This window comes from Podarcis erhardii (assembly GCF_964252035.2).
Source record: "Podarcis erhardii genome assembly, chromosome: Z".
Taxonomy (NCBI): Eukaryota; Metazoa; Chordata; class Lepidosauria; order Squamata; family Lacertidae; genus Podarcis; species Podarcis erhardii.
The window spans coordinates 35415955-35430441 of record NC_138504.1 but is presented as its reverse complement, the minus strand read 5'-3'; the positions used below and the strand labels follow the sequence as shown (position 1 = coordinate 35430441).

Below are 14487 nucleotides of genomic sequence, written 5' to 3'. Positions count from 1 at the left end.
ACTAAGGTATTGGAGAAAAATTTAACGCCAATAGAGAAAGAAAAGTTTCAGAAGGAGACAGATTTACTACTGGTAAAGAAAGTAAAATACCTGGGGTGAATATGACTCCTAAAAATGTTAATTTATATAAAGATAACTACGAGAAGTGTTGGTCAGAAGTGAAAAAGGATCTTGAAATTTGGTCAAATTTAAAGCTTTCCTTACTTGGACGAATTGCTGTCATCAAGATGAATGTATTGCCGAGAATGTTGTTTTTGTTCCAATCATTGCAAATTATAGACAAGATGGACTGTTTCAAGAAGTGGCAAAGCGACATTTCTAGATTTGTCTGGCAGGGCAAAAAGCCCAGAATTAAATTTAAGATACTTACGGATGCGAAAGACAGAGGGGGATTTGCCCTGCCGGACCTTAAGTTATATTATGAAGCAGCAGCTTTTTGCTGGCTGAAGGGATGGCTACTTCTGGAAAACACGGATATTCTAGATTTGGAAGGGTATGATAAAGCATTTGGGTGGCATGCATATTTGTGGTATGGTAAGGTTAAAGCACATAAGGCATTTAAAAATCATATTGCCAGAAAAGCATTATTTAATGTCTGGATTAAATATAAAGATTTATTGGAGAATAAAACCCCAAGGTGGTTATCGCCAATGGAAGCAAAGGTCATGAAAAGACTTAATATGGGGACCAATTGGCCAAAGTACTGGGAAATTTTGGAGCAGGAGGGTGATAAATTGAAATTGCAGAGCTATGAGAAACTTAAAGATAAGGTGCGAGATTGGTTACACTATTTTCAAGTAAGAGAGGCCTATAATTTGGATAAAAAGATTGGCTTCCAGGTGGAAAAATCAAAATTAGAAACAGAATTGTTAGAACCCAATGCTAAGATATTATCAAGAATGTATAACTAGTTGCTGAAATGGAATACGATGGATGAAATGGTAAAATCTGCTATGATCAAATGGGCACAAGATGTTGGACATGATATTATGTTTGCTGACTGGGAACAGTTATGGACCACTGGTATTAAATTTACGGCATGCAATGCCTTAAGAGAGAATATTATGAAAATGATGTACAGGTGGTACATGACCCCAGTCAAGCTTGCTAAAATTTACCATTTGCCAGACAATAAATGCTGGAAATGTAAAGAAACTGAAGGTACATTCTTTCACCTTTGGTGGACGTGCCCAAGGATTAAAGCTTTCTGGGAGATGATCTATAATGAAATGAAAAAGGTATTTAAATATACCTTCTTGAAGAAACCAGAGGCCTTTCTCCTGGGCATGGTCGGCCAATTGGTGCCAAAGAAGGATAGGACTTTTTTTATGTATGCTACAGCAGCAGCAAGAATTCTTATCGCAAAGCACTGGAAGACACAAGATCTACCCACCTTGGAAGAATGGCAGATGCAAGTAATGGACTACATGGAAATGGCAGAAATGACCGGCAGAATACGAGATCAAGGAGAAGAGCGGGTGGAAGAAGATTGGAAGAAGTTTAAAATCTACTTACAAAAACATTGTAAACTTTTTGAATGTTGAGGACATTGAAATGAAATGAAGGGGTTCTAGTGAATAAGGTAAATAAGAGTATGAAAGAAGGGATAGATATTGGACGAAAATCTGAACAGTACAATATGTGAAGGAATTTTTAAAGGATAAAATTAATAAGAATGACCTTGCTAAATCAATTTTAAAGTGGAATACAAGAAAGGAAGGCGGGTGGAAGTCAGGAAAATAAGGTTATGAAGGATAAGAATTTGAAAAGAGGCTTCTTTTTTCTTTTTTATGTTAATTTTTAAAGTTTTTTATGTTTATAACATTTTTCTTTTTTTTTCTTTTTTGGTTGTATTTTAATTGTTTGTATTTGCTGTTTAATGTTGGTATTTGTTGGTGTTTTGATGTTTGTTGTATGCATTGCTTTTCTATTGTAATCTCTCTCTTTGTAAAATCTAATAAAATATTATATAAAAAAAACAAATATTCATGCGACTATGAAGTTCACCGATTGAAATTGGGCCAGTTGCCAACTCAGCCTAGCCTACCACACAAGGTTAATATGGAGATCAGGAGGGCCATGTACACCACTTTGAGCTCTGTTGTAAATACAATTAATTAATACAAGAACCTTGAACATGGCCGGGTAATGCATGGGCATTCGGAAAAAGCTTCTGAGCACTGGAGCTATGCTCTTATGTGCAGAACATCCCACTGGTAGACCATGCACCTGCCACGGGCATCAGAGCTGTCCCACCTCCCACTCTGGCAGCCGTGGCCACCAAACGTCTCTCTTCCAAAGGCACATGAAATGTGGATCCGGCTTGCAACCCCCTTTTGCCAGTGATGATAGAAGGCATTTTAGGTCAAAAGGCGGCGCTTCGGATGCACAATTTAGTCATTACCTCCCAATTACAGATGCAGGAAGCAGAATGCACTCAAGACAGTCTCTTAAAAGGATGGCTTTGGAAAATGGCATTGTTTGTGCATTTCAAAGTAGCTTATATAATAAGATTATAAGGACGATTCCCTTCCCTGCACTCTCAGCATATGTCCCAAATTAACTAGCATCTCCAGTAGGGCTGAGGGGTCCCTGCCTCCCCCCCAAAAAACAAAACCAAACTGTGGAGAGCTGCAGCTGCCAACCAGTGTGTAAAGTGCTGAGCTAGGTGGACCAGTGACCTTACTCAGGATAACGCAGGACCCATAGCTCAGTGGTGGAGCATCTGCTTGCATGTAGAATGTCCCAGCTATGAAAGAAGCAGCTTCCTGTGGAAGCCAGCTCTTTACTAAGAATCATGAGGACTAGAATCTTGCTTTGTTTTTACGGGAAAGGCCATAGCTCAGTGGTCAAGCAACTGCATGCATAAGGTCCCAGATTCAATCACTGGCATCTCCACTTAGGGCTAGCAAAAGACACACACTCTGCCTGAAACCCTGGTGAGCCCCTGATGCCGGCCAGTGCAGACAGTACTGACTCGGGGTAAGACAATGCAACCAAGTGAGCTTCCCAGCCGCTGATGGAGGAAAGCCTTGGCAAATGGGCTCCCATTCAAGAATGCGGGCTGGGAAGGGAGGGGGGTGCAAGCGCAGAAGGAGGCGCCACGTGTATCCCGATCGAAGCCTGCTTGGGCTACTCACCGCTGCAGAAGGTCTCGGCTGCCGCTGCCGGGAAACCTCGGCGTGGCTGGAGGAGGAGGAGGCCGCGCAGCGGAGTGGGGGGGGGGGGAACGCGCTGCGGCTCCGAATTGGCTCCGCTCCCAAAAGGCAACGCGCCTATCCGAATTCGCCCACTCCGCTTTCTAGGATCTGGGGTAGCGTGGGAGGCTTTCTCGCGAGTCAGGGGTGAAGCCGCTTCGGTAGTAAGAGCTGGACTGGGCTTAACTCCACACCACCACCACCCCGCCACTCTGCAAGCGTGCTTCGCTGAGGATCGCGGCTTCCCCCGAGTGGCTCCTTAATTCGGGAGGAATTGAGTAAGCAAAGAGATAGGCTTTGTGGAATGATCAGCAGTAAGGTCCGCGGCAGTCAAACGGACTCCAGTCATAGTCATAGTCAATGCGGATTTGATTTAGCAGTGCAGTCTTTAACACGGCTTATTCCGCAATAGATTTGCAGTGTTAAATTACCTGATTTGGTCTCCTTTTTTCTCTTTTATTGAAGAAGAACAGGGTGTATTTTAATGTCATCATCATCACAGAGGTGTCTGTGGAGGGGATATATTGACTGAAAATGTCTAGCAAACCAGATCGGTAGTTAGGTTCCTATTGAGGGTATTCGACAAGCCAACATGACAGTGATGCGGGATTGAGGATTGGAGTGATCATTCTGTGATACCATAGCAGTGGACAAAGATGTATTGTTACTTTTGAATAGATGTTTATTAAAAAATAAAATAAAATACCTGAGCGGTTCAGATCTCTCACCTGCCTCATCCCAAGGAGACGGTAGGACCCTAAGAAGAGAGGCAGAAGGGTGCAGTGGTTAGAGCATGGGACTAGGACCTGGGAGACCTTGGGGACAGTTACTTTCTCTTGGCATATACTACCTTACAGGGGTGTTGTGATGATGCAATGGGGAGGAAGGGGAATCACAGGCACCACCTTGATCTCCTTGGAGGAAAGGTGGGATATGATTGCAATAAGTAAATAATAAATAAGAGCCTTGCAGCTGGATCAGGCCAAAGGGGGACCATCTAGGCCAGCAGCCTCTTCCCATAGATGCTCCAAAGGAAACAACACCACTGATTAGTATACAGTGGTACCTCAGGTTACAGATTCTTCAGGTTACAGACTCCGCTAACCCAGAAATAGTACCTCAGGTTAAGAACTTTGCTTCAGAATGAGAACAGAAATCGCATGGTGGCAGCGGGAGGCCCCATTAGCTAAAGTGGTACCTCAGGTTAAGAACAGTTTCAGGTTAAGATCGGACCTCCAGAACGAATTAAGTTCTTAACCTGAGGTACCACTGTACTGCCTTTCTGTCAAAAACAATGCTCAAGGCGACTCACGGGAAAAAAATAATAACATGAAGTTACAAAATGCAGCAACATTTTTAAAACGATGCCTTTGTCATTCATAATAAGGCCTAACAAATAAAATAAATAAAATAGACAGACAGACAGACAGCCCAATGAGGACTGAGTGTACTAAGTAGTCATTGATTATGAAGCACTTGTGAATGGGAGAATGGAAAACTGAACTGGGCATGTGGGAGAACTGACAGAATAGCATATATTGAAAGAGGGCATTTGGTTGACTGGTACCCTGAACAGGAACACCCACTGCAACATTTTGTGGCAGGTCCCAACCATATCTCTCAAAGTACTCTTTGGGTGGGCAGCTGATGAGTTAGGGCAGTGCTGTTGAGCAGGAGCAGCTAAACGATGGGCTGGGCATATAGATATTCCTGCTTTGCAAAAGACTCTATGGCCCTTTGGGATCCTTCCAGCTCTAGAATTCTATGAATCTATGATCTCAAGGATCCACTTGAAAACCATGCCAGCTGGGCCTTCAGGGCAATACGCAAAGGCTGTTTTTGCTGCCCCCTGATTTTTTTGAGAAGCGGTTCCTTTGCCCGTTGAAAGCCCCCTCCAGTCTCCAATCTGCAGACATACCATTGATCCACTCCTTGACTGGCAAGGCACAACCTCACAGGAGGGCTATTTTAAGATTGCCCCAGATGATTCAGTTCCAGACCACAGCAGCCAGAGACGCCTTTGGCAGCCCTTCCTGGCCTCCAGGAAGAAGCCAAGGACAACACTGGCAGAGTTCGCCTCTTTTGCAATGTTATTGTACCTCCAGGCATCCCAAAGACCTTCTGCTGCCTTAAGAGAAACTGTACTCTTTATATTGTCACCCCTTCCGCTGGGAACTGTCCCCCAGAACATTGGTGTGGCACAAACCCGTTTCCTCCATATCCCCCTTGCCCTGAATTTTAAATTAAGAACATAAGAGGAGGCTCCTGGGTCAGGCCAGTGGCCTGTTTGTTCTCACAGTGGCTGACCAGATGCCCCAATGAGAAACCCACAAGTAGGACCCCCAAATAGGACCCACTCTCCCTTCCTGTGGCTTCCAGCGACTGGTATCTGTGACTAGCAGCCACTGATAGCCTCTTCTCCTCCATGAATTTGTCTAATCCTTTTAAAGCCATCCAAGTTGGTGGCCATAATTGGCGCTTGCAGGAACAATTTCTGTAGTTTACCCATGTGATGCATAGGAATATAGAGCTGGAAGGTATCACAAGGGTCATTTTGTCCCACCCCCAGCAATGCAGAAATCTTTTGCTCAGGGTGGGTCTTGAACTCACAACCCTGACATTCAGTCTCTACCGACTGAGCTATCCCAGGCTATCCCAGGCTCATCAAAATCGGTAATGCCCAAGCATAGACTTGAAGAATTGCTTTATTTTGTCTGTCCTGAGTCTTCAAACATTCAGCTTCTTTGGACACCCCCAAATCATGTATACAGTCATACCTCAGGTTAAATGTGCTTCAGTTTGAGTGCTTTCAGGTTACGCTCCACGGCGACCCAGAAGTAACAGAGTGCGTTACTTCCAGGTTTCGCCGCTCGCACATGCACACGTGTTCAAAATGACGTCATGCGCGGAAGCGGCGAATCGCGACCCGCAGACACGGGTTGCGTTCGCTTCAGGATGCAAACAGGGCTGCGGAATGGATCCCATTCGCATCCAGAGGTACCACTGTATAAGGAAGGAAGAAAAACTGCTCTCTGTCCACTTCCTGCATACCATGCATAATTTCAATCATGCCTCTTTCTCTAAACTAAGAAGGTCCCAAATGCTGGAACATTTCCTCATTGGGTCACTCCATCCCCTTGACCATGTTTGTACTGTATTGAAGATTTTCTTGGTTTACAGAAGTACATACACCATTTCTCCTTTCAGTTCATAGTGTCTTTCTACAGATCAAGTTATACTTGACATGAGACTTTAATGTTGTATACAGTATCAGGTTGGGAGAGAAGAGAGGGCTGGAGGGGGGGTGGAGAGAAGAGGGGTAGAATCATAGAACTGTAGAGTAGGAAGGGACCCCAAGGGTCATCTAGTCCAACCGCCTTAATTCAGGAATCTCAACTAAAGCCTCCCTGACAGATGGCCATCCAACCTCTGTTAAAAACCTCCAAGGAAGGAGAGTCCGTCACCTCTTGTGGGAGTCTGTTCCACTGCTCTTACTGCCAGCTCTTACTGCCATAAAGTTTTTCCAAATGATTAGTCAGAATCTCCTTTCTTGCAACTTGAAGACATTGGTTGGAGTCCTACCCTCCACAGCAGGAGAAAATAAGCATGTTCCCTCCTCCTTTTAACAGCCCTTAAGATATTTAGAGATGGCTATCATATCTCCTCTCAGTCTCCTCTTTTCCAGGCTAAACATACCCAGCTCCTTCAAGCGCTCCTCATAAGGCTGAGTTTCCAGACCCTTGATCATCTTGGTTGCCCTCCTTGCACACCTTCCAGCTTGTCAACATCCCAGAATTGGACACAGTATTCCAAGTGTGGTTTGACTGAGGCAGAATAAAGTTATACTATTACTTCCCTTGATCTGGACACTATACTGCTGTTGATGAAGCCTAGAATAGCATTAGCTTTTTTTTTTGCTGTTACATCACACTGTTGACGCATGTTAAGCTTGTGGTCCACCAAGACCCCTAGATCCTTTTCACATGTACTGCTAGCAAGCCAGATGTCCCCCATCCTATATTTGTGCATCTGGATGGTTCTTCCTGTCTAAGTGAAAAACTTTATGTTTGTCCCTATTGAAATTCATTTTGTTAGCTTGAGCCCAGTTCTCCAATCCGTTAAGGTCATTTTGAATTCCGATTCTGTCTTCCACGGCATTAGCTACTCCTCCCAGTTTGGTGTCATCTGCAAATTTGATGACCATCCCCTCAATTCCTTCATTCAAGTCATTTATAAAGATGTTGAACAACAGCTGGCCCAGGACAGAACCCTATGGCATCCCACTTGTCATTTTTTTGCAAGATTATGAGGAACCATTAATGAGCACTCTTTGGGTTCGGTCAGTCAACCAGATACAAATCCACCAAATGGTTACCTTGTTCAACCCACATTTTATCAGCTTCCTCTCGAGAACATTCAGTATTATTTTACATAGTGCATGTGCAATGTTTCTGTGTCAGAGTAATGTGGGCAGGTTCTATTTTTTGTTGCTTTTTTATGAGCCTTTTCAAAGCTAGTCAAAGCTTGATTGTTAAGCTAATGAAGCTGCGGACCTGGCCCTGTCCTCCTCTGTAGGTTTCTGCTCACATTAATGACACTATCTAAAGAGTAATATTCAACAGGTTCAACCCAAGAAGCAATTATGCTAATCTCAGATCCAAAGGACTGAGACCTCATACTGCTGTCGCGCGGCTCCAGAGTAAAGTACATACATTTCCCTCCCTGATCAATTCTAACTTCTGGGAACGTCTAATGTCCTTCCTTGTAACTCAGTAATCAAGGCTCTTGTGAAATTTACCACCTGCCAATATCCTGACTCGTAATCTGAAGCATTTGACAGCCAGCTGTGTCATGTGTCATCTCATGACACAATGTGCCATTGCATTGTTGCGATGACTCGTGACTCCAGGTGGGTGGCAGGCGGGTTAGAAAAAGCTTGTGGTGAGACGGGAAGCAAAAGTGGTGGAGAATGCATGCCTCCTCTTACATTGAGTCCATCTAGCTCAGGATTGTCTATCTACATTGGGGTTGAGAAACATAAGAGCCACCTGCTGGGTAAAGGCCAGTGGCCCTCCTACTCCAGCATCCCCCTCTGTGTGGCCAATCAGATGCCTGTGGGAAACCCACAAGCAGGATTCAAGTGCAAGCACACCCTCCCCTCCTGTGGTTTCCAGCAACTAGTATTCAGAAGCATTGCTGCCTTCAACTATGGAGGCAGAGCAAAGCCATAATGGCTAGTAGCCATCAATAGCCTTCTCTTTTAAAGCCATCCATGTTGGTGGCCATAACTGCCTCCTTTGGGAGCAGAGGAGCCAACTCCTAGGAACCGAGGTGCCTTCGCTCCCCGAATAAAATATTTGTGTCTATGCACTGTGTCATGTGATTATGTTGGGTAGGGCTTCTGTGGGTCCCCCAATATTTTATTGGCACCCCTGAATGGGAGTGAGTTCCATAGTTTAACTACAGGCTGTGTAAATAAGCACGGGTGGCCCTGGGGGTTAAACCACAGAGCCGATCAGAAGGTCGGCGGTTCGAATCCCCATGACGGGGTGAGCTCCTGTTGTTCGGTCCCAGCTCCTGCCAACCTAGCAGTTCGGAAGCACGTCAAAGTGCAAGTAGATAAATAGGTACCGCTCCGGCGGGAAGGTAAATGGTGTTTCCGTGCGCTGCTCTGGTTCACCAGAAGCGGCTTAGTCGTGCTGGCCACATGACCCGGAAGCTGTACACCGGCTCCCTTGGCCAATAAAGTGAGATGAGCGCCGCAGCCCCAGAGTCGGCCACGACTGGACTGAATGGTCAGGGGTCCCTTTACCTTTATGTGCCCAGTCTCTTCTAACCTGTGGCCCTCTGGCCATTATCTAAATCTCCAAGATCCAAGAAAATCAGGTGTCACTTCTTGTCACTCAAGCAGTTGAAGTCCTACTTTGTTTTTTCCTGTTCAGGAGGATCCAGTGGCCAGCCTGGGTGAGAAGGTCATGCCACCAGGATGTGAGAAGTCTGTTCTGTGATTTAATGAGGTGGAGCATAATGTATGCTGCCTTTTGCTCCTTGAAGGGAACGCCTCTTAGATCAGAGGCGACTCTCTCTCTCTCTAATGTAGAACACCAGTTCCCATCAGCCCACCAGGCCTGATCCACCAGGCACTTCTTACAATCTTATTTCCAAATGCGGAAATTCACCAAACAGGGCAGAAGGGAAGGTAAGAGACAGAAGGGAAGGTGGGGGAGGTTCTTAACACTGCCACTGAAAAGCATTGATTAAAAACTGTGCTGCCCTAGTTCGGAATTATCTGACAGGCAGGAATACAGATGAAGACGCTTATCAGCCTGAAGGAAGGGAGGTGTGCCAAACATCTTGAAATGAGGGCATTTGAGGGGGGAGGAAGATATTACACCAAGGGATAATCAACACACAGATCGTCACAGAATGGTGAGCAACCCAGGACAGACTTAGTAGGATATACACACAAGCATAATTAAAAGGATAATAGAATCATGGAATTGTAAAGTTGGAAGGGAACCCTGAGGGTCATCTTGTCCAACGGAGGATGAGGCTATCAACAACTACTAGGCATGATCAAAAGATGCAAAGACCCTTCCTTCTACTAAATCAGTCCATTGGGGTCCACCCAGCTCACAGTGGCCAATCAGATGCCCCACTTGCAGGGCCTGGGTGAAACAACAACTCTCCCCACTTGAGATTCCCAGAAAGTGGTGTTCAGAGACATATTGCCTCTGACAGTGGAGACAGAACGTAACAGCCCTGCTGGCCCATCTAGTTGAGAATCCTGTTCTCTCAGTAGCCACCCAGGTGGCCACAGGAAGCCCACAAGCAGGATTCAACCGCAGGAGGATGCTTCCCTCCTGTGGTTTCCAGCAACTAGTATTCAAAAGCAGAGCAGAGCCATTGTGGCTAGTGGCTATTAATATTCGTCTCTTCCATGCATTTGTCCAATCCTCTTTTAAAGCCATCCAAATTGGTGGCGACCACTGCCTCCAGGGGGGACAAGTTCCATTGTTTAACTATGCACTGAGTGAAGAAGGACTTTCTTTTATTTGTCCTCATCCCTGTGATGCTTTAGTGCAACCAAGAGGGAGTAAGAAAAAAAATCTGAGTCCAGAATCCAGTTTCTCACTGGCTGGACAGATGCTCGTGGAAGCCCACCAGCAGTGCCTAAAAGGAAACCCCCCTTCCTCCTTTAACCACTCCCTGTACTGGCTATAGGATATGTCAATATGAACCATGTCTCTCACAGCAGTTCAACCCAGTGCAGGAGGAAGTCAGTTTTTAAATAAAGAAGCCCAGGAGAAAGTTTCCTAGTCATCAAGTCTTTTATTTTGTACATCTCTTCCATATCAGAAAAACCACATTACATAGAGAGAGAAAAGGTCCCCTGATTGGTATTGCCCCCTGCTCCCCTTTACAGAAATACTGCCATTTCATATATCTATTTTGATAAAAGATTAAAAAACAACAACTTTAAAACATGAAGAGATTCATGAAGGAATACACAGATGTTTGAAGCACCCAATAAAATAAACCACACACCTTTCTTTTTTTCTTTTTTTGAAAAAAGGATCTATTATTTTAACTTCTAAAAGTTCCAGCGGTGAAGGAACCTGTGACCTTCCAGATATTATCTGACTCCAACTCCCAGCAGCCAGCAAGGCCAATTATCCAGGGACAATGGGAGTTGTAGTCCAAAAACATCCGGAGGGGTGCAGGTGTAGTCCATGTTACAAATAAATAAATAAATCAGGAATCATGTGGACCTATTTTCTGAGATTAACCAAGTCTCTTTGCTAAGCTACCCAATTGGTCCTCCACCTACACAGGTCTTCAGGTGTTTTAAAAAAGAAAGCAGGACTATCCCCTGGGTTGATGTGGATGGTGCAAGCTCCTTTTTTCAATGTGAGATGCCAAAATCTCCACTGGGAGTGAGGACACATCTGGTACGAGTGCTCACTGCAAGAAAACATAGGTTCCAGCACAGTCACATAATGGGTTCTAGAGCAGTTGCACAATGGATTCCAGAGGGAGAAAGGAGGAACTGGGAGCGAGAGAAGCTGTTCCTTCTTCCTGCCCACCTTTAAAAAGGAATACTTTTTATTTTTAAAAAAGTGACACAGCCCTGGTTTTTTAAGCAGTGGGCTCCTCATTTGAAGGGAACACACTGGGTGGAGAAAACTCTCTCTTGGCTGCTTGTCCAAAAGATTTGGCTGTCAAGGAGAGGAGTGGGTGAAGCACATAGAGAGGAAAGCTGAGCTCATTTTAGGATGAAGATGAAACATCAGTTGGGAGGGGGGAGTCATCCACTCCCCCCCCCCGCAATACAACCTGCCCATTTTAAAAAAAAACATCAATAGTATGATTCAGAGTCGACAACATTTAAAAGCGTTGGGTTCGACGAGTGGAAGAGTGACTGACTGAGCCCCCCATACTTGTATTTGCCAGCTCCTGTTCTGCTGCAGGCCAAGAAACACTTCCCACTCTCAGCCCAATGGAAAGCTCTTGTTCTTGCAATCTCTCCTCTGTTTACAGGCCAGCTGGACCCAAAGCCTTATAAAGCTTCAACCCAGAGCATCCAACTAAGTAATTGTGTTAGCAGAATGATTTCTACTTGTACAGTAGGACTTTCCCCTGCCTCCTCCTATAAAAGCTGTGCACTGTCCCCAGATTGGCGCCAGAGGATCAGGGGAATCTCTGTAACAGACTTAGGGGTGTATACTGTGGCGGTAGGGGGAGGATGTTCCAATGGACAAGGAAAAATCCTTCCCTGGTGGAACATTTGCATTAGCGCTATGTTGCAATCTACTGAGAGGCATGGGGTTTTTTTGGGGGGGGGGGTAGTGCTTTTTGTCCAGTTCCTTCATTCTGCAGGAAGGATGGATAGGTGGAAGACAAGGAAAGGAGTGGGATATGTGGAGATTGTAGTGTCAAAAGATGGCCTCTTCCTCAACTTCAACCCAAACTACCGACGTTGCCATTTGTCCGTCAACAAAACTTCTAATGGGCTGACTGAAGTTGGGAGATTCTGGCTGGCTGAAACAAGGTTGATGGCTGCTGAATGAACCCTTAGTGGGCAAGCCATACCAGAGCTCAAGATGCTATGATCCTGGCCAGTTGCCCCACCAAATATCTGAGCGGCAGAGTTCAACACCAATGGCATCTTGAGGCTGATAGGGCTGTTCTTGTGGGAAGACGATACCCTGCCTCTCTTTGAGATAGCTTTGTGTGTCCTTCATGCAAACTCTGGGAGAGAGCACAACTTTGGATGAGCACAGAAGACACGTATTGACACTTCTGAACCTGCCAGCTGCTGTTTGAAGAGACCTCACTCACAATAAACAAGAAGAAAGGCTCTTAGGACCGCATGGCTTCTGATTCCACAGCAGGTCACTCGTTGATCCCGCTCTTCCAGAAACCAGCACATCTAAATGGTAGGATGCAGCTTTTCTTTTCAACCCTTCATACAAACTTATCTTCCTGACTGGAGACCCCAGGGGTCCCTCCAGCTGCCAGGTGAACAAACTCTCTCTCTGCTCACCCGCTTTGCCAGCTCACATTTGCTCTGCCCAAGGGCAACGCAATTTCCACGCATTATCCCCAAGCCAGCCAGGTGGCGAAGGGGGCATTGGGAGAGGAGGGAGAAGGGGTTTTTAGCTCACAATGCATAAGCAAAAAAAGAGGAAAGGCTGATGTTCTCTTCACAGAGTGAAGACAGAATTTCCGTTGTGAGGTCAGAGACCTGCTCGGGCTGTTTTCTCAATGCAAAGAGAGATTTCTTGCACTGCTTGCGGATCACCCCATTTCACATATGAAAGCAAGCAGTAGGGGTTCCTTTCTTGGGAGTATTCCCAAGAATTTGGAGAGCTCGGCTTCACCGATCCTCTAGCCAAGAAACCCTCTAGGAGCAGCTGTTCATGGATCACTCCTTATATGCAGTAATTTATTTGGGGTGGGGATTTGAAACCTGACCTCACCACTTTTCAGCAAAGGGGGAGAAGAAATAATCATAATAACAATAATAATAATAATAATAATAATTCAGTGAATATCCCCCCCCACTCCATTGCACATATTCGGAACCCCTTGAGGGAACTGCATAGAGTCAAAATGGGACCCAGCTTTTTGGTCCACACCATTAAAGAGGGTAGTAAGGAAGCCTTGGTCTCAAAAAAGGAAGAAAAAAGAAAGAAAACATTCCTATTCCTATCTGGAGGCAGAATTCCTATTTGCTCCCCATTCAAATGAAAAAGGGGGAGAAAAAAGATGCCTAAACTCAGCACAACATTTACAAGTAAACCCCAAAAGATCTCCCCTGCGCCACACCCAACACCTTTAAAACCATTTTGTCAAATCTCCCCAGCACACACAAAAGGTTACACATTGCAGGGAGGGGTGCATGTCAGAAGGCATCATATAAAATATAGATATACATATATACTTTTACATATACAACTTTCACCAGGTTTTTTCACATTTGGAAGTTGTGTCCCAAAGAGCCAAATAGAACCGATGGTTCTATTTTCTTTCTCACAGTCAAGTTTCAGAAAGAAAGCAGGAGGAGCGTTAAAAAACTTTAGCAAAAATGTTAAAAGGTTAAAAAAATTAAAACAAATCTGCCATCACCATAAAACAGGAGAGCTTCCTTGCAAGGCTCTAGAAGAGCAACAAATCCTCAGGACAAATGAATACGTAGGATTGTGATTCTCTCTCAATTTTGCACAGGATTTTGCCCCCACCCACCCCCGGCCGCCATTTCCCACTGCCCTATGTTCTCCAGTTCCCGTATCAGGAAACTCAACTCGCTCCCCTTCTGTTGAGGGAAGCAGAAAATCAATAAATTAAAGTTTATCTGAAAGTGCTGCCTTGTCCTAATTTTGGGGGTAGGGTGGGGGGCGCAGAAGGGAGAGAAGAAGAAACGGAGGTGGTGGTGAAAGTATTGACTCCATCATGCAGCACTCTCCCTCTCGCCTTGGGGCTCCGACGACGAGCCATTGACCACCTTCTTGACTTTCTTCATACCTTCCATGACCCCCGAAGTTGTCACCCTGTGGGGAGGAGGACAGCAGAAAAAAATCGCTCAGAGATAAGGCAACACTTCAGTGCTGTTCTTGCCCCAACCAGGGCTGCATGGCGGGAAGGTTCTCTCCCCCCCCCCCCGCCCCCGCCGACAACCCATTCCTGGCTGCAAGAGAGATAATTTAGTTAAAAAAGAAAAGAGTGCACATCAAAAAGATGTGGCAATCTGTGGGTTGCCATCAAAAGACTCACAGGCGCATGTGCC

General features: G+C 45.3%; 2 protein-coding genes across 3 annotated transcripts in view; both read right to left on the bottom strand.

The window, feature by feature from the left end:
* NCS1 (neuronal calcium sensor 1) overlaps positions 1-3388 on the bottom strand; it is a 60790-nt gene extending 57402 nt beyond the window's left edge. The window contains exon 1 of the mRNA XM_081847299.1: positions 3141-3388. The gene's annotated coding sequence lies outside the window, so the exon portion shown is untranslated. The remainder of the gene's footprint in view (positions 1-3140) is intronic.
* Positions 3389-10509: 7121 nt separating this feature from the next.
* Positions 10510-14487, bottom strand: part of GPR107 (G protein-coupled receptor 107) — a 48474-nt gene continuing 44496 nt past the window's right edge. Inside the window, exon 18 of one of the 2 annotated variants that reach the window (XM_081847129.1) lies at positions 10510-14251. In XM_081847129.1, the coding sequence (XP_081703255.1) occupies positions 14152-14251 (100 nt within the window). In that variant the 3' untranslated portion in view covers positions 10510-14151. The remainder of the gene's footprint in view (positions 14252-14487) is intronic. The other variant, XR_014152538.1, reaches the window with a different exon arrangement.